Source organism: Pholcus phalangioides, unplaced genomic scaffold, assembly GCF_987345545.1.
Source record: "Pholcus phalangioides strain wild (caught in Gottingen) unplaced genomic scaffold, Ppha-v1.0 ptg000003l_1, whole genome shotgun sequence".
NCBI classification, from domain to species: Eukaryota; Metazoa; Arthropoda; class Arachnida; order Araneae; family Pholcidae; genus Pholcus; species Pholcus phalangioides.
In genome coordinates this window covers 38,095,874-38,118,091 of record NW_028301596.1, presented here as the reverse complement: position 1 = coordinate 38,118,091, position 22,218 = coordinate 38,095,874, and the positions used below count along the sequence as shown (strand labels likewise).

Below are 22,218 nucleotides of genomic sequence, written 5' to 3'. Positions count from 1 at the left end.
ACATGGGTACAAAATTGATGTGTCTTGATGCACATCTCATTCGACCAAATGAAATCAAGCTGCTTCTATAAATCATATATAACTTGTACCACAATTTTTCTGATTCAGGATTTATGAAAAAAAAAACATCACAAAGACTTAAATAATTAAAATCACCTGCAATAATCCATTTGATTCAATCATTTCTATCCCAAAACAATAACAGAAATAGCTTTTTGAGTATTTGTGTTCGTGACATTAAGCTGTGAACATTATCTATGGCATTCATTCCTCGACCAGAAACTTTTGAAACGAAGCATCATCAAGAATTAGCATCGCATTCAACAGCAGCTTTTTTCCCTTCACTGCTTATACTACCGCTGTGGTATTTTTGAGCTGTCCTATTGAAAGCATCTATTATGGCTTTCCTGGGGATAAAAGAACATTTTGAAAAAATTATTTTCCGGTGCAATAAACCCCCAATATTTTGTTTCACACATTATGCTGATCAATCAAGAATAATTATCCATTGAGCACTAGAAGGACCAACATTTTGTTCTGCCTAGAAGGACTGATACCAGTCGAAACGACCAGATGTGGATTTTCATTATGAAATCTCAATTTTCATTTTTTTTTAATGTAGGTATGAGTGTAGATAAGCAATAGGATATATTACCAGAGTTTTTCAAATACATTTTATAATCAAATTTTATTTTTAACGTTCCAGAAACACACATACTGTATCTACTTTTTGACAGTGTTTAAATGATTTTTAATGATTCTTTTTGATGAGAATAGGTTTTCCAAATCATCTGACGATACTGGGTGCATTCCCAAAAAAAAGTTGCTTGATGAAATTGTTTAAAAGCTTATTTCTCAGGAAGTATTCAAAATATGTGAGTGTTTCTGATGTCTGCTCTGGTAGATCTCTTTAACCCTTTCCGACTCAGTGTGCCGAGACTGGGCACACCTAAAAATTCTTTTTTCAAACACTGAAAATGAATGATAAATAAAATGAAAATTTGTTTTTACGGATTACTTTGAACCTTCTTCATCAACACTAGATCACAGCACCACACAAGCCGATCGAGCACACTAATCTCTTTATTCTGTATAAGTTTTAACTTTTTACATTCAAAGTAGTGGTTCCAAACCAGTGCTCTCCCTTGGGGCTCCGTGGCCACTCAAATGGGAAAAAAACAGTAAATTAAAAAAATTATTATAAATATTTTTAATAATAAAAATAAATCAGTAAATTTGGTGAATAAATAAAAAATAGGGCTATGTCATAGAAATCTTTTACTGAAAAGGACTCAGTGAGTCAAAAAATGTTGAGAAACGCTGAACTTGAGAATCAATTTCTCATTTAGTATTTTTTGTTTGATATATGTTTCATTCAACATTGCATATTCATGCATGATGATAGGATCTAAATGCTCAGTTTCAGTGGAGAGGATTCAATTCCAGGAGCGTCTAGGAAGATCATACCCATGGTGCTTGGTTTGAGCTTCAAGTTAAAAAATTCTAATTTTTTAATAAATTCTGGTGTGCTAAGATGCATGCCAAAAATACCAGGGGTGTTTGATCACCCATGGCTCCAATGCAACAGTTTTACCAATAACGCTATAAAACCAGATCTCTAATGTAAGAAGTTTAAAAATCTTCCACATTTAAAGAAAAACGAGTCTTGTTTTAATACGAGAAACAAATAAGATATCAAATATTTGTTTCTCAGACAAAAATCTCTACCTACTGTAATGACTAACATTCAACATAGACGGCCCCTAATCTCCATATACCACATTGTCTTTGTTATCAAATAACTAAAAACCTGTTTGTGCAAGCATGTAAAAAAAATAATCTATAACTAGAATAATCTTTTCCTCTCTTCACTAAAACAAGGTTTCCACTTTTGGCGGACTTGCATTAGGGAGGAAAAAATTTATTTTATTGAAAGGAGCAAGAACAAAAACACTACAGAGGTTAGTCATTAAATGAAATGTCCTACATTTGTATTATATTTGGCAATATTTCGATATGTTTTTTTTTTTAATTTGAGAAAGTTATACAAATTTTGTTGACAAGATTTGGTGGAAAAGTAGGATAAAACCTAGAAAGTATGAAACCCAAGACAAGTGGGAGCCCTGCATTAGAAACACATTTTATGCATACAGATTTTTTAGGCATTGAAAACTCTCATAGCTTGTTTTGTTATTACATAGTGGCATCTGACATTGTTGCTTTTTTCCCTGCCAGTAGTGCTTGTTGTTGTTGTTAGAAAAATTCTGACTCCTGAACAAATGAAGGTGTTTAAGCTGTTTAGCTGATTTCAACAAGAACAAAATTAACTTTCCCACTTTAATTTTTTTCCACAAATTAACCAAGCATTTCTTGAGACTACATTGAATGTTGTGGAAAATGCTCACTTGCAAATGGAGGATATGGGTTTTGGAATTCTTTCCAGCCATCTGATCAACACTATACTTCATTTTGTCGTAAAACTTGATGGTTTCAGAAATTGTTTCTCATTTTGAGAATATATATTTCAATTTTGTAATTAGTTGATCATTAAGGATGCTTTCAATTAGCCGAAGTGGGCATATCTACATTAGTAGAAATTTGATGCCACAATTCAACTAAAAATTTGTTTTGCCATGAAAATGCCTAGAATGTTACCAGTCAAATTGACTGGTGATGGTCTTTCTAGGTATGACTAAATATATCTTGGCAAATTTTTCTTTTAAATTTATCACAGTTGGACAGCGTAATATTTAAGCATTCTTAGGAAAAGTCATGAAATTTCAACATTATAATGATTGTTCTTGGTTCATTGGGAAAAATTGAGTGATAAGATCAAAAACAGCCAAAATGACGGCATGGTCCTTCTAGTGTAGAGTGAGGGACAGCTCTTACCTGAAAACTCCTTGGTTGAACAAGAATGCTGCAATGTGTCCTGAGTCAATATATCTGATTTCACAACCTGGCCAAAGTTCTGCTATCGATTTGATGCCTTCGATGGGAACATACGCATCATGCTTAGCGGTCACTACAATTGACAAGGATGGATCGACAGGTGTTGAGAAATTGCCAAGGTGAGTACATTCATCCATCATGCCCCTCATGAAATCCAAAGCCTCGACCCTCAAACGATCTTTTGCTAGAGCTTTTGGAGAAAGTGAAGGATTGCTTCCAGACACTGAGCTAACATCTCTAGAAATATTTTTACCGGGTGTGATAGCTTTAGGTCGTTTCTCTAGATGACCAGAAGCTTGTATGTGATCAGATATTGTTGATGAATTTGTTAAAGACTGTGAAACATCATCCATGGTGGTGGTTCTCTCCTCGGCTGCTAGCCTGTTCATGTGTTCTAGACTGGTAGGATATGTGCGTGAAAAATGAACACCTGCATGAAAGGCATCGCTCTGGAAATAGAAATGAAATTTGTAAAAGTTTTCTTGCTATCAAGTCCACAGTATTTGTCATCTTGCTTTTCAAGAAGTAAAATTACTGTATGATAATTTTAAAAGCTTGCATTAATCAAGAACTTTAAAAAATGTATTGTTGAAAATGATCAGACAAAAAATTACCTCTTGATCTAGAGAGTGGACCATGCGTCTAATTTCCTCCTGGTACACGTGGTCAGTCGAATACTGATTTTGAAGAAGTGGCCAGGCTACAGCTTCACTCAGCACACCCTGAAATATGTGGATAAATAATCATAAAAACTATCCTGAAATTCTCTATATTGACCAACTTTTGAGGTAAATATTATTTCAGTTCCTGAATTTCTGAGATAAAGCTAAAAAATATGATTCAAGCTGTAACTTCAAAATTCTAACCCAGTAGACCTGCTGGAAGAATCTTTGGGTTCCTTGAGGTCACAAAGTGTATGTTTTTTTTTAATGTTTATATGTTTCTATGTATATGTTTGTGTCTGTACATGTATGTGTTCTGTTATATTGAGAAAAAAACGATATGAGTTGTTTAAATGACACATAGACAGAGCTAACAGCAACTCAATTTTTTGCTGAGGCGATCACGAATTTACTAAACCACACATCCACCTTGGCCACATTCCTCTAGGGAACTTTGAATGAATTGGTACATGTTGTGAACCTAATGTAAACTTTGTTTCTATGTAATGCATGTTGTGTGTAGAGCTGCTACCTGCCATCAATTTTTCTAACTATGAGTGAAATGTAATGATTGAATATTTTACCATTGTATGCCTGTTGCTCTCTGTGGTGAGACTTTTTAACAGACAGATCGGCTCGCATTCGCTCTTTGAAGTTGGGAACCACAGAAAACCAACTTCAGCTGACCACCACTGTGGCGACGGGTTCTTGGGATGAGAGTCCGTCGGTGATGAAGAAGTAGCAGCACTGTACTGTTTGTTCTTTTCAGTAAGATTAAGTAAAGTACTAACTTCTATTTCTCGTTAAACCAAAAGTATTATTCAAGAGCAATGGAAATTTATATGTTTAAAAGTTAACAGGGAAAGTGCCATGCAACCTTTTGCAGTTATAGCTGAATGTGTTTCAGTTGCTGTCCATAGAGTGTCATCGAAAATGGAATCTTCTGAGGTGTGTTGTCAAAATACCAATGCTGTTAGAGCAAAAAAGGTAAGAAGGAAAAAAATAATCAAGTTATATGAAGAATTTGTTTTCCTAATTTGGCTGGGCACACACCGGTTAGACAAGACACATTTAGACAAGCCTAGTCTTTGTTTTTCATGTTGATTTGTATGACACCAATGTTTCAATTTGTATGATTAACTGGTGTGCATTGCACCGTACAAATGAACATGAACACTAATGACTAAGCTTGTCGAAAGTAGTCTAGTTTAATCTGTGTGTGTCCAGCCTTAAAGTTATTGACAGAAAAAAAAGAGATGAACAGTGTTCTCTCCAAGCTGTGCATGTGCACAGATATTTGTGTGGCTAGAAATGCTTCTGTGTATGAAGAGTTTTGGCGGTGCAGAAGAAAATTCACTATTTTGTACATAGATTTTTTTTGTCACTATATGCAAATGTGTCCCCACAATTGAAAAAAAATGTTGGAGGGCAGATTGTAGAGTTGAATGCATACAACAACTCAATACCAATTTACTGTCAGGCATCAGTGAACAAAGTAAGTTATGAATCCTTTTGTGAAGTAACTATTATTTAAACAAAAAAAAATAATTAGTTTTAAACAAAGCTAAAGAGATCTCATGACTGCATATAGAATAATTCTATGCTCAGATTGCAAAATATTGTCACTTTCTAAAAATTTCATGATGGCAAATTTGTAAACAATATTCTGCCAAAATATGATACTGAGGTTTTTTGACTCACTACAATCTGCCTCCATTGTTTTCTCATAAAGTGAAACAACCACCATCCAAATTTTCATGGAGACTCCAGAATGCGAACAACTTAATTTTTTGGGAAAAGTGACTTTTTACCATCTGAGCACAAAATTGATGCTTTCTAGGTTTTGAGGGGAAAAAAAATTGTCTAACCTTCGTGAACACGTGAGAAGCTGTACTCCATGATAAACATGGGATAATTGATAAAGGTTTGTGCCAATTACTGCCAGCAAGAGAAGCCATCTATTAAGATTAAGATTCAAGATAGAAAAAAAAAATTCAATTTAACATGTGATATTTGAACATCAGAAAAACACAATCGTAATTCTACACACACACACACAATGCACAATAAATTCTGAAATAAGTAAAAATCATTATAGCAGAACATAATATTATAAACAGAATCAAGAGTTCAATCTTTTTAAAAGTTTAGATATATTCAAACATTATCATTATTAAATCCCTAGATATGAGTAGTCACTTTGGAATTCCCCACTTGTTAGCTAAATGATGAATCACATATGAATTAGTTTCAATAATAGATTGCTAACAATACAAATCACTGCTGTTTATCAAAAAATAAATAAAATAGAACAAACTCAAATGGGCATGTAAGATTGAAATGCAGGATTTATTATTTATATTACTAGGGCTACGATTTTTATGACCTAAAAACTGACAAAATATGCTCCATAAAAAATATATTTATGCACAAAAAAAACTAAAAATATACCATAAAATATGCTTTTATAAATAGGCTGATCATATTTCCTCGAGCAAATTACAGAAAAGTGCCAATTATTGTCAAAAATGATGCCAAAGGTTCGCAAATAAAACTGCTTATCATTGCTAGTATTGCCAAAAAATCGCCAGTCACTGCCAAAAGCAATGTTAAAGGTAAGTAAAATTGCTGATTATTGCTAAAATCGCTGATTGCGGGAAATGAAGTTAGGGGAAGAGAGAGCTTGGAGAAAAAATCTCTATTGTTATGCTTGAAATAGACGAAATAATGCTCCAAAAAATATGAAAATATGCCTTAAATTCTTAAAATTGTCAAAATTACACTAAAATTACTGAAAATCATGAAAAAATGCTGTACTGTGTAAAAGTAGTGAAATATGCAAAATGCTTAAAAATATACAGTCAAAGAAATCCTAGCTATTATTACTATCTAGAAATTATAAAGGTTACTTACATGTCCACCCATAGATATTCCAGAAATTCCTAACGGTCCGAAACCTTGTTTTTCACACCAATGGAACAGTACAAGAGACTCAAGGATAAGGCAGCCTCCCATCACAAAAATATCAGACACATTATGCAAACTGGATCGTCTAAAAAAATTTAATCATTTATCAAATAGATTGCAGTGGTGAAAATGTACATCCTAAAAACTAATTTTGGTTGCATCTAAAATGGAATTATATCTTGAATGAGAGAACATACCTGCCTCAAAATTATGCACAAAAATAATCAATAAAATTTTAAGGAATGACAAAGTGAACGACTGAAAATACTACCACCTGATATGTCGCAAAATTACACCTACAAACTTTGAGGGATAGTAGAGAACATATAGATAGACCATATTCACACAGAAACGTGCGCAAATGGAAGGTGCGACGGAAGACTCCAAATATATGTTGTACCACTATGCATCTCTGTTGGTAAGAGTTAATCTTTTGTGGTCCTATGTGAAAGTAGACTTGACAAATGAATCAATGACAATTGACAAACTCAAAAAAATGATACTTCATTTTTATGATGGCCCCAACAATTAAAGGAAGGTCACTGTGAATTTGGCTTCTGGGTAAAACTATTGAAAAAAAAGCAATGGAAAAATTCAGAGGCTTTCTTTATTGACAGAGGGAGCGCTACAAAGTACAAACTGTGCCAATGAAGTATCAAAAAAGCCTCTGGACCACTAAGGGTTAACTTCGAGCATCTGTTGCGATATCATTTTATTTAACATGTAAAATTGATCTATTATACTAGTTTCAATAAAGTTTTCTCACAACTGACTACCTTATCACACATTTCTGTATTGTTTACTATTCTAAATTTTGCTCATGGCATCAGTCATATACATGATCCATTTACATGTTTATATGCTGTGTAAAAGATATGAATGTTGCAGCAGGAAAAAAAATTGTCCTTTAAAAGCAAAAGCCTTCAACCTTTTCTCAGTCACGAGCACTGTCTGTATCATTACCAAAAGAAGAGTACCCTTACAGCAAGTTTAGCTTATGAATGCATGAAATCAAGATTATTTAAATCCTTGAATGGTGTTTTATTGGAATGAATCAATGGTGCTTAATTTGAACGTTGATCGGGTGCTTGTGAGCATGAAATCAGACACAAACATCAAGCTCTGGGCACTTCAGGAAGATATTTGTGGTGCTCGCGAGCAATGGGTTGAAGATGCTTGTTTTAAAGGAACATTATAGTAAATGAGTTTCATTTGAAAACTTACTTTTGAGTTTTTGGTTTCCTTGAGCCATGTAACAAATGTTAAAGAAGTCTCTAATGAATTATAAAATACTATTATAAATGATAACCAAAACAAAAAAAAGTTAAAATTACGTGCTACTGATATTTCGGATTCCACTAGACTTAACCTATGAATGCATTATACAAAACATCTGAAAGGATATAGAAAGGGTTTTCCAACAGAATGGAGCCGATTCCAGCTTCTTTCAGCAGTGGTCTGGCCATAAGCACTCTTCTTCTCCAGTAAAACTATGAAAATGAAACACAGAAATATCTATGAACACCACATTTATACAATTGTAGATGAGCACAAGGCATGGGCAGTGCGAAAAAAAAAAATGTTTGAAATGATGCATTAACATGTTCACCATACTTTATCAGATGAAATCTGGAATTTAACTATTGTTTTATTGAAGTTTACAAATTAATATTTGTCAAAAAGTGTTTGATTTATGCTCAATAGCAATTCTGAACAGTTGAAATGCCATTAACTTAATTGATAAATATTTGAAAGCTATGATTATGACTATGTCTAATTTCTGTAAGATCATATTTTTCACACCAAAAATTATATTTGATAATTGCTGCATCAGTTTAACTGCAGCAAGCCTCCATAACTCTTAGTTTTTGATGCAACAATTCCTTATGTTAAACGTTTGAACAAGGCAAGCCAATAAATATACAGCTACTAATAACAATAATTGAAAAGCTACTTTCGGAAATAATTCAGTAAAATGGGCTGTACAGAGATTGCAATCTATTGCAATTAACAGGGTAGCAAAGTGGCACACTCGGTTCAACTTGAGCATTGATGTTGCGCGCATAATGTCAGCTTGAACCGACTCCAGTCATGACCTCCTATATATAAAGTGCATAGCAAATGAGGGGGGGGGGGTGGCATTTTACTGGTGAACCGTTGATCCTACAAGCATACTTCCAATAGAAAGAAGTTTCCAAACAATGGGTAGTACTCTGATATGTCATTCATGTTTCAAGTGGTCGTATAGTTATTAAAATGAAAAAAATAACTTTTTGTATGGACACTCTGTCCTCAAAAACACAATTGGAAAGTTGTTGCCCTGACTCTCCTGATGTCAACAAAAAAAAAATTACATGTTTCTAAGTGCAATATTCACTGAGATATTCAAATTCTAAAACCAGTGGAAAGTTGGGAAAACAGCTTTAAATGTGGAAAAACTGTTTTACCTGCATTTAACGCTGTTTTTAGAATTTGAATATCTCTGTGTATATTGGGTTTGAAAACATGAATTTTTTTTTTTTGGCATCAGGAGAGCAACTTTCTAATTGGGTTTTCAGGCACACGGGGACTATATAAAAAAGTTAATTTTTTTAATTTTAATAACTATTCAACCTCTTACAACATGAATGAACTACATATTACCTGAATACTTTTTCTAATTGGAAGTATGCATCTAGGACCAACGGTTTGTCAATGAGTCATACACCTTGTTACCTATGCACCCTGTATGTGTAATCTTGGTGGTCATGCTACAGTGCAACATGAAATAGCCCTTTATAGCCCTGGGTGCCATGTGCGGTTAAGTGGTAGCAATAGTAAAAGTAGTTAGTGGTATGAATATTGTCAGCATAATAATGATGGTTAACATAATTTTCGGGGGTTGGTAAGTTCTTGCAGGAGTGGAAAAAACCATGGTAAAAACTGCCCAAGCAAAAATAGTTTTTGCTATAATTTTGCCAGTAGCAAAATTTCATAGAAACAAAAAAATTAGATGTATCTGTCTCAAATTTTATGAATAAATAATTATAAAACCAATTTTTTATAACAAATCTGGGTGATGCATATTTTATTTGGATAAAGCAATCCATAGCTCATTTTATATACTTTATAATCAATTTTTAGTGATGAGAAATTAAATAATAATGAGACTAACATGGTCGCCTGTTCCAGCTAGATGTAGGCACACTGGTCGAAGAGGTTCGCAAGGCCACACTTTTGGCAGGATCATCTGAAATCTATAAAAGAGGAAGGGGGGGGGGGAACTTTTTATTATTTTGCTAATCACAGATTCTTCACATTCAAAACAAAATAAAACTTACCATGTTTACTCAAATTCAACGCAACCTCAAATCTAACATTCACTTTATTCAGCAGCTGTGAAAATGCATATTATTTCTTGATGGTAGCACAGATTCTAATATGCACTGATATAAGCAGAAGTTTGGTGTTTGAGATTAAAAGTTGGTGTATGATTCGGGAGAACATAGAAGCTTAACTCACAATTTCAGTTAAATCAAGTTAGATGTAGAACCAAAAATTTACAACTACCACGATTTTTAATATGACAACATTGACTAATTTGGGATTAATAACACCGGTCTACAAAAAAATATTTTTCCCGTTTTGATAACTGATTTTTATGTTATTTTCAGTGCTGATTTAGAAAAGGTGATCAATTTTTTTTTCCCATCACGTAATGTTTTTTTACAAAACCATATAATATTTCGGGGGAAATAACTCAAATCCAAATATTTTGGCATTTTTATTTTACCACCTCATGAATACATACTTCACATTCATATCTTAGCTGTATTTAGATCCTAAAACAATGAAATATCTTTGGCAATTATTTACTTTAGAGGTTTTCTGTTAATGGACTGACAAACTCAGAGGGTTGTTAGTAGACATCAAGAGCAAAAATAAACACAAGAGACAAAAATTGCAATGGAACATGGTGTCGCAAACCACGTTGAGAGGGTGAAGATAGCGAAAAATGCATGCAGGTTTCGACGTCCCGATGGAATGACAAAAAGCACAACAATAACTACAAAAAGATTTATTTGATTAATTATTACAAGTGTTGCTGGAAGTGGCAGCCACTGACATCATTGCACAGTCAACAATGACGTAAAAACGATTCCCAGACACAAGCGAAGATACCAGTTATGTTTTTGATGTCTGCCGCAGCGACGACAATCTGAACTATGAGATCCTCCGGTGTGTCCACAGGCATTGTATAAACGAATGATTTAAGGTGACCCCATAGGAAAAATTCACATGGATTGAGATCCGGCGAACGTGGAGGCCAAGCAATGCATTCTATGCATAATCCACCTCCTTGGGTATGTAACATCGAGGTGATTACGCACGGAAAAAATGTGCAGGGACATCATCATGCATGAACCACATGCCTTGCTGCACTGCAGCTGGCCATCTGCTCGACCGTAAATCAGATGCATATCAGCATATTCCTCGTTCGTGTAGTCAGCCATCATGACACTCATCGAAACAGACAACTAACTGCTACACGTGTAACTACTCCACAATAGCACTAATTTATGTTGTCTGTAGCGCGTGATCCTATCCCAGTGCATGCGTTTCGCGATGCTGATTGCAAAACCCACGAACGCATTCAAGTAATCAACCGACATCCACCTTTCGTCTCCTCTGGACTCGGAGCCTGCATGCATTTTTTGCAATTTTCACCCTCGTGACATGGTTTGCGACACCATGTTCCGTTGCAATTTTTGTTCCTCTTGATGCCAACTAAAAACCCTCTGAGTTTGTCTATTCATTAACAGATCACCCTGTATTTATTCCTAAAGCACAAATTTCAATATAATTTGTATTGTCATTGAAATTCAATTTTCACTTTAACTAAAAAAAAAAAACGCATCAGGAAAATTCACCAACCAACAATTCACCAAATGGAAAATTCGCAGACATCGGTTCAACATGAATGAATGAATGATTAAGTGAGCAAGTGAATAAATGATCGAGTACACAAATCAAAGAGTGAGTGAGCAAATGATTGAAAAAAAATGAATGAGCAAAACTGGCCTATCACTAAAGCTAGCTCACTCTCGCTCACCAGGTCACTTAGTCAATTCTATCATTCATTCAATTCTAGCTCATTCTATCATTCACTACTCACTGGGTTGCTCCCCCGTCACTGCCTTACTAGGAACTCATTATATCACTCACTCACTAGGTTGCTTACTTACTCCCTAGGTCACTCACTCAAAATGTTGCTCACTAACTCACCAGGTGGCTCACTCTGTTACATGTGCTCAATCACCAAGTTATTCACTTACTGACTAGGTTACTCATTTTGTCACTCACTAAATCACTCGGTCTTCCACTGGGTCACTCACCATGACACTCACTCACTAAGTTGCCAATTCACTCACTAGGTCACTTACTCTATTGCTTTTTTGCTCACTGCGCCACTCACTTATTAACACTAACCATCTGTCACTCACTCACTAACTACTGTATCATTTACTGACTCGCTCGCTTGCTCACTCACTCATGTCGAACTGTTGTCAGTGAATTTTTCCAGTGGAGATTTTCAATCGGTGAATTTTCCTAGTGGTGAATTGCATGACTGTGAATTGTTGCCATACATTTTTGGGGGTGAATTTTCTGTAAACCCTCAAAAAGAAGAGAGCATTCCCCCCCCCCCCCCCAGCATCAAAGGTGAAGTCGACTGATCTAATGTACATATGTATATATGAATTGACATCATCATCATCGTGTTCCCCCCCCCAGCAATAATGACCATGCCCCCCAGACTTCCAAGTCTATCGCCGCCTATGGATCACAGCACACAGTTTTAATGCGATTTGTATGCTGCTTATGTATTGCCACAGAAATTTAATTTTCACTTTATCTCCACAACTAGATACGATGGAAATTTTTCAATTATCTTTCCAGTAATTAGCATACAAAAACTGCAAGAAATGCTAATTATTTTTGAGAAAGTATTTTTTCATCACAGACCTGTGTAATCAATTGAATATTTGCTTACCGTGCAGTTTGGCATTCTTCTGGAACAACCTCTGGTAAATGATCTACAAAGGGACTCATAAAATGGCCATCAAATATTTCATAGTGAGGATGACTTTCAACCTATCAAAATACGGATACAATTATAATGAAACAAGATTAAAATTTTTACAAGATGCATTATTACATGAAGAAACATTTTTTTAACAAGAAATCTGTGAAAATGTAGATTAAGATATGTTACTTGCCTTGTCAATTATAATAGGATGATCAGGAGAAACCAGATGCTGGCATGTCTCTCTATTCGAAATTACTTTTCGGAAAGCAAAGAGCCTACAAAACAAAATGAATATTGCGTTAGATCGAGTGCACCAACTCCTGCCAATTTGAGGAATTTATCCGGCTCATGAAGCAATTTTGCAAAAATATGAACTTATTTAAAGATATGCTTTACGACATGCATGTAATGAAATGTGATAGAATAGACTTCTATAATGACTTACTGATTTTGACATAACTGCACAGAAAATACCTCAGAGCCAATCGGTTTTGGCAGTGTTTTCATTGATATTTGGCCTATACAGATGATCCCTCCACCATTGTTGCATCGAAAAAATTGATGTTATATCAAATAGTCATTACATCAAAAGGGAAATATGTAGGATAGTTGTTATGAGAAACATTAGGGCAGCTCCCTTAAAGATGTCCTGAGACAGATGCTGCTACACCAGGGCCTGTGGTTTAGAAAAGGGGGAATTCCGCACTTACGGTAGCAGTCAAATATATATATATTTTTTGTAGTAAACAAGATCTATAATCTTCAAGTGATTTGATTCTACTACTTTGTCGCACACCAACTTTGGTAATATCGCCATACAACAATCTCCTACCGATGGAGTTTGGTGGGAAGTGAAGGCGCCATCCAATGGAGGTCACCCCAAGCTACATAAAAAGTGTTGTGAGTTTGATACCGGGTTCGTCCTTGTCAGAAACTTTCCTGACACAGGGGTACAACAGAAACGGCAACGTGGCCACAGAAAAATATTGCTAATGCAGGGAATCCCCATCAAGAGGTTAGCATACCAACCTCTTAATGAGTATTAAAAAAAGGCTGCCATTCAGATTCTGCAATAAATTGCAGGTCCCAGTCTAACCATCCCTCATGTGCAGAAAATGACAGTGGTGCGACAAAAACAATCAAACTATCAATTCCAAATTTTCATTAGTTTCGGGTCATTAAGTGCTAATTATCATTCGTTTTTAACTTATTTATTTCATCTATTTAAGATTTTATTCAGAGCTAAAAATTTTCATTGATTCAAAATTTTTGCCTTAATTTGCATTACCTTTCGCATCTTCTAAGTATACCCTACCTACCGTTTTTTCCAGTATGTTGCATTCAGCAACTTTGTTGAAATATCTCGTTTAAGATTTATTTGTCTCGGGTTTTACATTGATATTTTTAATTTTTTGCATACTAGTTGTTTTTGTTTTGATCCAACAACAGTGTTTTTATTGGTCCAGAGACAGTTTTTGACCGAACTTAGGGGATTTTTTTTTGGTCCTGACCATTCATAGTATTATTTAAAAGGGAGAGAGAAAGAGTCCTAGTTATTATTATTTTGAATCAGGTATCTGGTCTAAGGACGATATATTTTTAATCACAATCTCTTACTTAATCTAAAATGTTATATATTTTTAATCTTGATCCCTTATTTGGTCTAAGAATGTTGTTTTGTTATCGTTTTTGTCATTCATTTTTACGGCTACAGTATTAACTCCTTTTTGGCGGCAATGTGTTGGCTTTTTTTTCCTTTGGCAAGAAAGATGACCGAAATCACGACTCTGTTCCACTTTTAGCAAATTTCCCATGCTTTCGAACATTTTTCTCGGTAAAGAAAAAAAAAGTCACCAGCACATTGCCAAAAAAGGGATAATATTATGGCTGACTTAATTCAAGGCCAATGAAGAGATCATGTGGCTTTATCAGTCTAATCCTCAGACAAGGCCAACTCAATGTGTTTGTTCACATTCCGTTTGACTTGCTGAGGATGAACATAGAGAATATATCCATATGCGAAGAGAATATATTTCCTTGGTCGAACAGATAGAGCGACGTGATCTCAAGCTTTGTGTTGAGTCGGCTGTGATTACAGCTGTTCCAAGGGGAAAAAGGGGTCAAATTACTTATTTTTTTTCCAACCAACCTCTTAGAACTCTGACAATGACAAAGAGAAACAATGATGTAATTTAAGGAACAGTGAACACGAAATAACAAAAATTACCTCTTCAAATTCTCTGGTTTACCCCAACCTTTATTGAAAAACGTAGTGTGGATCAAGCTTCTGTACACCGTGTCTAGTTTGCTAAGTGATGGCATAACGAGATGATCTCAAATCACCTAATTTTATACAGCCTAATAACGATAAAAGAGATCAGAGAAAATCAATCAAATCCTTGCTGATGATACACAGAAAACACAGGATCTAATGTGAAAAATGATCTATGTTTTCCTCACAGAAAACATAGGACTAAATTTCATAATCAGTGATTCTTATGGAACCTTAATCAATAACTATAATCATTAATGATTATTTCAACTTACAATTTATACCCTCATTTTGTAATTATTCACTATTTTAAATGAGGATGTAAACAGGGCCGCAACTAGGGGGGGATCGGGCGGGTCTGGTGCCCCGGGCGCCGAATCAAAGGAGGCGCAAATTTCACCTTCTAACCTCTCTTTCCTCATTATGAGGGGCGCCAAAGTACATGCTTGCCCAGCTGCCAGTTGCGGCCCTGGATACGAATCACTACTTATAGAAAACATACTTCAAGTATTATAAGAATAATTAATCTATAATGTCTATAACTAAACCATCAATGATAATATTCAGAACAAAATTAAACTATAATTAGCTGTAGAACCTTCACCGGGTTGTGGTAACGTGAACAGCACATGGATGGGATATTGATGGATAATGATATTATTAATAGCTTATCAGGTCATCAATGTAAACAACATCTGATCATGGGCTCAGTTAAGCAACATGGGAGAAAGGGGCGTGGTCTTCTTTCTTAATTAGGGAGGAAAAAATAAATTAAGAGGAAAAAATAGATTAATAAAATTTTAAAAAAACTGAATGAATAATGGCAATTTTAACATAGCTGATGTTTAAATTTTCAATTTTTTTTCAATACCTTTTGAAAAAAAATTCTCATTTGTTTTCTCGGGGAATTTGCTGTAAAAGTCGAATGATGCAGTCAAGTCAAGTCGAATGGTTTGTTTGTTTACCAACAAACGAAGGGATGCTAAGAGCTGTAATAACGTTAAAGGCTTTGGGTTACCCGAGGCGGTGCTTGTTGAGACACTTCAACGAAATCGATTCGGTGAAAAAGAAATCCAAGAATGACAAAAGGAAAGTCAAAGAAACTGTTGTGCTCGTGAACTTGGTGGACGTGAATAACAAAATTTTAGGTTTGAAATCAAAAACAGATGCGGATAATTTAGCCAAGAAGCTCAACCTTTCGTAAGTGTCAAATACATCTGAGATAAATTCATTAAATTTGCGTCATTAGTCAGTGCCGTCTTCAGGCATGGGCCCACCCGGGCACCTCAAGTGAAGAGGGGCCTCACAAACATGAGATCTGGTTGAAATTTTCGAGAATTTGTTTGGTAGGGCCTCAGAAAAATCAATTGGCCCGGGGGCCCATGATACTCTTCTTGAGACGGCCCTGTCATTAGTATTTATTATAAAGGCACTTATTTGATTTTTTTTTATTATTATAGCAAAACCCCTCTTATAACGGATACTCTTCAGATGCGGTCACCCATGGGCGGAGATACGGGGGGGGGGGGGGAGGCCCACGCCTATGCGGTCACCTCTCGTTTACGGCCAACATAATAAATTCCCAGTGTATAATAAAAGTATGCTTTTCAAATCCCTGATTAACTGTCATTTTTTTGTTACGAACAAATTTTCTTTTGTCCCTTTGGTGTTCGAAAAGAGAGGTTTCGCTGTACTATGATTTTCGGGTACTTTTATATTATCTGTGCTAGAAAGATAAACTGCCAAAACTAGTACTAGCAATAATGTAAATTATAGCAATCCTCATATCTGTAAGACAACCACGGTAACCATATAGTTAGCCATTTTCATGTGATGGTAACCTTATTACATTAACCATTAGTGAGTGACTTGGAGTGTGTACAAGCATGTGAATGACCAAGAGCATGTCTAAGCATGTAAATGATAAAAATAGTTGCCTATAAAGCAAGAAGCCATATCAGTGAGCAACAAAAAGAGTGGTCCATGAAGCACAGAACAATGTCAGTGAGCAACGAAAAGAGTAACCCATAATGCAAAGAAGCATGCCAGTGAGCAATGATAAGAATGACCCATAAAGAAAGGAACCATGTCAGTCAGGAATGAAAGGAATGACCTAGAACGTGTGCAAGTATGTGATTGACCAAAACAGTATGCAAGTATGTGATTGACCAAAACAGTGTGCAAGTATACGAGTGATCAAAACAATGTGCAAGCATATGTGTGACCAAAACAGTGTGTAAGCGCGTGAACGATCAAAAGAATAACTTGGAATGAGCATGAGCGACTTAGAGAGACAGGTGTACTTACAGGAGGGGGACGCAAGCAGGTTATAGGGCAGGGTGGCTAATTTGAAGAAAGAGTAGCCAAGAAAATTAGACTAGAATGGAAGAAGGGCTGCAAAATTTGTGTAGCTCACAAGCGGCAAGACCGTGAATGCACCCTTGCTCCCGGTGATTCCCAAAAGCATGGAATTGTTTTATGTTTGATTACAGCAAAAGTGCTGTATGTTTGTTCGTTCATGTATTTAAATTCTGAATAGATTTTTTTTCAATGTGTGTATATTTAATTTAGCTTGAAGCAAGTGGATGACCCAAGATTTGGTAAAAACCATCCAACATTCAAGTTATTCACCAGCTCTGATATTTTCAAGCAAGAACCAAAGTCATCGTCTGAAAAGTCCGTGAAAAAGTTGCCGTTGAATACCAGAATCTCTGATCACGATTTGACTGTGAAGTTGAAGACAATCAAGAAATGGATAAGCAAGAAATGTGATGTTCATATCGCTATCGGTAGCAGTGGCGACACAGAGACTCAACGGGTTTGTTATTAATAATAATTACTATTTAAGTTAATTATATTTCTCATTTGTTTGAATGTACATTTAGTGGTATATTTGAAGGGTGCTTAGCAGGTGACAAGTTCAGACAGGGCAGAAAATTTTAGGAATGAGTGGCTAAAAAAACTGGTACATAATAGGAGAAGGGCTACAATATTTTATAGGCCTAACTACGAATTCGCCTCTGCCTAGAAAGCAAGAGACTAGCTCAGTGAATGACCTGGAGAGTTTACAAGCATGTTAGAAAACAAAAATGAGTGAGCAAAAGAGTGACCTATTGCTCGCACAAGCATGTAAATGGCGAAACGAGTGGTGCAAGCATGTGATTGACTAAAAGAGTAGCCTAGAGAGTGTGTGAGCATGGAAGTGGCACAAACAGTATGCAAGCATGTGAATTTGTGAATTACTGATAGAGTATGCAAGCCTGTGAATGACCAAAGGGGTACGTAAGCTTGTGAGTGACCAAAAGAGTATGCAAGCAGGTGAGTGACTTAAAAAGTATATAAGCACGTGAATGACTAAAAAAGGGACTTAAAGACACAGGCATATTTACAGGTGGGGGGGGGGGCAAGCTGGTTATAGCACTGGGCAGCAAATTCGAGGAATAAGGGTCAAGAAAATTATTCTATAATGAGAGAAGGGCGGCAAAATTTGTGTAGTCCACAGGCAGTAGAACTGTAAATATGCCTCTGTGTACCTGGAAGTGTATGAAGAGAAACATGTTTCTGTACAATATGAATTTACTTATAAAACGAAACATTTCTCTCTCACCATTTCTGAGAGTAGTTCTTTATTTCTGTAGGTGAATTTGAAATTTTTCTGTTTGGCATATGAAGGGGCGATTCCTTGGAATGTGCAATAGTATGCTTCTCTCCTAGAAAAACTTGAGGCATTAATTTCATTCTTGAAACTAAATTGATGTGTATTTAAAAACATTCCTGTAAAAATTGGTCTCATGGTCACCTTGTATAGCTGTGGTTCTTAACTAGGGGTTCTTGGAGAGTTTTCAGGAGGTCGGCAATCTTGGATGAGATCACTACATTGCTTCTATATTACTATGAACTGAATATGCTGCCAAATTTTATTACTGCAAGGGTCTGTGCAAAGGTTCTGTGAACCACAAAAGCTTAAAAAGCACTTGTCTTACACCATAAGCCAAGGCTAGAATTCATAGACAGAGGTAAACTTGAAAGTCTGGGGGGGGGGGCGACACGATGATGATATCAATTGATATATACAAATATACATTAGATCAGTTGACTCCGCCTTTGACCATATGGGAGGATTTCACAGTGGGGGGGGGGGATGTAAAAATCATGGCTCCCCCCACATTCCCTGCCACAAAAGTTCTAGTTACTGCCCTGCATAAGTGGATACAGGTTCTTCAAGCTGAGGTACGTGTGGGATACTACCTTTCACCATGATTTTGTATCTACCTGTACCTTTAATACCTTTTTTTAGTGAACGGATGGTAGGAATCAGTGCAAAAATAGCCACCACCTCCTCTTTGCCAGTAAGAGAAGGACAGAGACACTTTTACTGAATAAATATTCAGTAGCTACGGACTCGCGATGCGAGGATCCGGGTTCGAACCCCACAGTGGTGGTCGGCTGTAGTTGGTTTTCTGTGGTTCCCAACTTCAAGGCGCAAATGCGAGCCGATCTCCCCGTTAAAAAGTCTCGCCACAGAGAGCAACAGTCCTACAACGATAAATCATTCAATCATAACACTTCACTCATAGTTAGAAAAACTGGTGGCAGATGGCAGCACTACACATAACAAGCATTACAGAGAAACAAACAAAAAACTTCATGTCAGGTTTCACTACACGTACACGCACATTCCTGCATGTACCGATTTGTTGGGGGTTCCACGGGGGGGGGGGGTGCATGTGTGGTGTAGCAGTAGTAGGTAGGGCTCGGGGATCCATGATGTTCTTAAGTCAGCCACCTCGTTGGGCAATTTGCCTGTTGTGGCGTTGTATTTGTATTTGTATTTGTATATTTGGTATGCAATAATATAAGAAGGAGTCAATTTTTTCCCCATCAAATTTCATTTCATGGGTAACCCCCCCCCCCCATTTCTCCTGGAATTTCTGCAAAGACTTTAAATGGTTCTGCAAACTCCTGGTTATGAACCCCAGCTTCATACAGGGCCAACTCAACATATGGAGCCCACCTGAGCAAAATCTCTGAGGACTCATGGTAATGAGATTTAGCACTGCAATTTTTTTGAAGGTATGGAAATTGGTAGGCGGAGTACTTCCAGCTAGGAAGCTAAGCTGAATAGATGATTTCATTGGTGGTACTGAAGTAGACTCTATTACCAGATTTAGGAAGTGCTAATAAAGGGTTATGAAGGGTAGAAGGTGTGAATATAAGAAGTATGTGTGTGTGTAAGGCTCATATTACACTATAAAAGATATATAAAAGTTCTTTTATATAAAACTTGACAAATGCAACAGATATGCTCATTGGTTGCATTTGTCGAGTTTAACAAAAGAACTTTTATAGTGTAATACCAGCCTAAGGAGGGAAGAGGGAATGGAGCTAGGAACAGGACTGTAAGTAGGCTGGAGCAACCATTGCCCCTCCCCTCCCGAGCTTAATGGGGGGGGGCCCCCAAAAAAATATACACCTATTTTGCATAATAATAGCACATCCGGAGGGCCCCTAGAAAAAATCTGGCCCAAAAAGGCACATGCATTTGCATTTGTCGAGTTTAACAAAAGAACTTTTATAGTGTAATACCGGCCTAAGAAAAGAGGGAATAAAGCTAGGAACAGAGCTGTAACTAGGCTTACATCCTGGAAAGGACAGAGCCCGGGTCGTGTCTGGTCTGACACAATTCAGACTCTGTCCCTTCCGGGATGTGAGCCTTTTACCAGTGTGGATTGCCGTAACTAGGCTGGGGCAACTGTTGCCCCCGAGCTTGATGGGGCCCCCACAAAAATATATATCTACGGTATTTTGCATAATAATAACACATCCGGGAGGGGCGCCCTAGAAAAGTCTGTCCCGAGAAGGCACACTACGGCCATGGCTAGGAAGGAGAAAAATACATCATTTTGCTCTGGGGTTTAAGGTGCCTGGCTCTATATGGTCCTTTCTTTCTTCTACTATCAAATTTAGATAGCAGCACTAGGCACATTGCACAACTCTAAACATGGAAATATTATTGAATTTAGTATCTTCTGTTGTAAGTTTCTCAGATAAATGTTCATGAGACATGTGTGCGGTTGCAAAAGTAGATTAGAAAGTAAAAAAAAAAAATGTCTGCAGGCTTAAAAATTGATATTAATGTTACTTCAAAGTGCAACAATGCAGCATTATGAGTTTCGTTAGGAGACAACATCCAATAGCATGTGCTGAATTTTTAATTTAGTTATGTGCATTCTTTGTAATGACTATACGTATTATTATTTTTTTTTTCATTTCAGAGAAACATTCTGAAGAAAATTCAAGCCGAATTGAAAGATGAATGCAGGCTTATAGACGTGAGGCAAAAAGAAGACGCGCTGAAATTCATAATTCTTCCACCCAAAGAAATTGCCAATTCTAAAGTTTCTAAAGATGATTCTGCATCAGAAGACAAAACCGAAGCCTAGACTGTTTTTAAAAAAAAATAGTGTTTATAATAAATAATTATTTTTACAAATTGACAGCTTTTTTTTCACGAAATTTAGTGGTGTAATCGTTACTATTTATTTATGCAGAAACTGTGCATGACTGTACAATGATGATCATGGGTAAAAATACTGCAATAAGTAAGCAACACTTCTTAAATACGAATCATGAATGACTCTGACCTCATAAAATATGTTAGCACAATGCATATACATTCACTAGACACTTTCCGGCATGCACAAATGTTGGCTACAATTAGCGATATTTGGTATTTTTCTCAATGCAAAAATATGGTTACCCTGAGTTTTATTCATGTCTAATTTTTTATTTGAACCCATAAGGATATTACTAATATTATGTTAAAAATTAACAATTTTCCATTCAAATTATGTTATTTATATAGTCTGCTTGCGGACGCTCCTTTCGCCGTCATGGACCTCAGGTTTGGGAATGTTGCTCTAGGAAATTTCTAGTTGGTGACATAGTTATTAGGCTGATCATCAACTGGAGGCGATCAAGATGCGTAGAAAAGTGTGGATTCATCGTCCTCTAGAACAGAAAAAAATCTGTTTTTGTTACTCCAAGTGGTGTAATGCTCCCAGAGAGGAGTGGTCTTAGGAAACTTTAGTCAGCCTTGGAACCCCAGGCTGACTCATCCGCCATCTTTGAGCGGAGCGGGACGTCAATATCGTTATAATCAATCGCTGTTCCCTATCCTGCTTCTTTTTAACAATTATAGACGTCGCTTAGAAGAAAAACCCGGATTTGCTCAGGGCCGGCATAAGGCAACGAGGTGGCATGATTACAGGGACGACATTTTTTACGACAGACATTAT

General features: G+C 36.3%; 2 protein-coding genes across 2 annotated transcripts; one reads left to right on the top strand and one right to left on the bottom strand.

The window, feature by feature from the left end:
* Nucleotides 1-175: 175 nt before the first annotated feature.
* Nucleotides 176-15,610, bottom strand: LOC149088504 (cardiolipin-specific deacylase, mitochondrial). The gene is made up of 12 exons (XM_089247902.1): nt 15,525-15,610; nt 14,876-15,006; nt 12,839-12,923; nt 12,613-12,713; nt 9,736-9,817; nt 7,987-8,071; nt 7,806-7,833; nt 6,528-6,666; nt 5,483-5,572; nt 3,567-3,674; nt 2,893-3,401; nt 176-407 (listed from the first exon to the last, which is right to left on the bottom strand). The coding sequence occupies exons 2-12, from the start codon at nt 14,968-14,970 to the stop codon at nt 302-304; spliced, it is 1,428 nt and encodes a 475-aa protein (XP_089104028.1). The 5' UTR covers nt 14,971-15,006; nt 15,525-15,610; the 3' UTR covers nt 176-301.
* Nucleotides 15,611-15,873: 263 nt separating this feature from the next.
* Nucleotides 15,874-21,417, top strand: mIF3 (mitochondrial translation initiation factor 3). The gene is made up of 3 exons (XM_089253046.1): nt 15,874-16,120; nt 17,492-17,738; nt 21,196-21,417. Exons 1-3 carry the CDS (start codon nt 15,900-15,902, stop codon nt 21,361-21,363), a joined length of 636 nt encoding a protein of 211 aa, XP_089109172.1. The 5' UTR covers nt 15,874-15,899; the 3' UTR covers nt 21,364-21,417.
* Nucleotides 21,418-22,218: the final 801 nt, after the last annotated feature.

What these genes read in the sequence shown, in the direction of transcription:
- LOC149088504 (XM_089247902.1), bottom strand. Translation starts at nt 14,970, where the DNA reads ATGCCATCACTTAGCAAACTAGACACGGTGTACAGAAGCTTGATCCAC. An exon ending in AGGAAACCAAAAACTCAAAA is followed by an intron (nt 6,667 to 7,805) that starts GTAAGTTTTCAA and finishes AAATTTTTTTAG; the next exon opens with ACGATCCAGTTTGCATAATG. An exon ending in TCCACTCTCTAGATCAAGAG is followed by an intron (nt 3,402 to 3,566) that starts GTAATTTTTTGT and finishes TTCTATTTCCAG; the next exon opens with AGCGATGCCTTTCATGCAGG.
- mIF3 (XM_089253046.1), top strand. Translation starts at nt 15,900, where the DNA reads ATGCTAAGAGCTGTAATAACGTTAAAGGCTTTGGGTTACCCGAGGCGG. An exon ending in GCCAAGAAGCTCAACCTTTC is followed by an intron (nt 16,121 to 17,491) that starts GTAAGTGTCAAA and finishes TATTTAATTTAG; the next exon opens with CTTGAAGCAAGTGGATGACC. An exon ending in GCGACACAGAGACTCAACGG is followed by an intron (nt 17,739 to 21,195) that starts GTTTGTTATTAA and finishes TTTTCATTTCAG; the next exon opens with AGAAACATTCTGAAGAAAAT.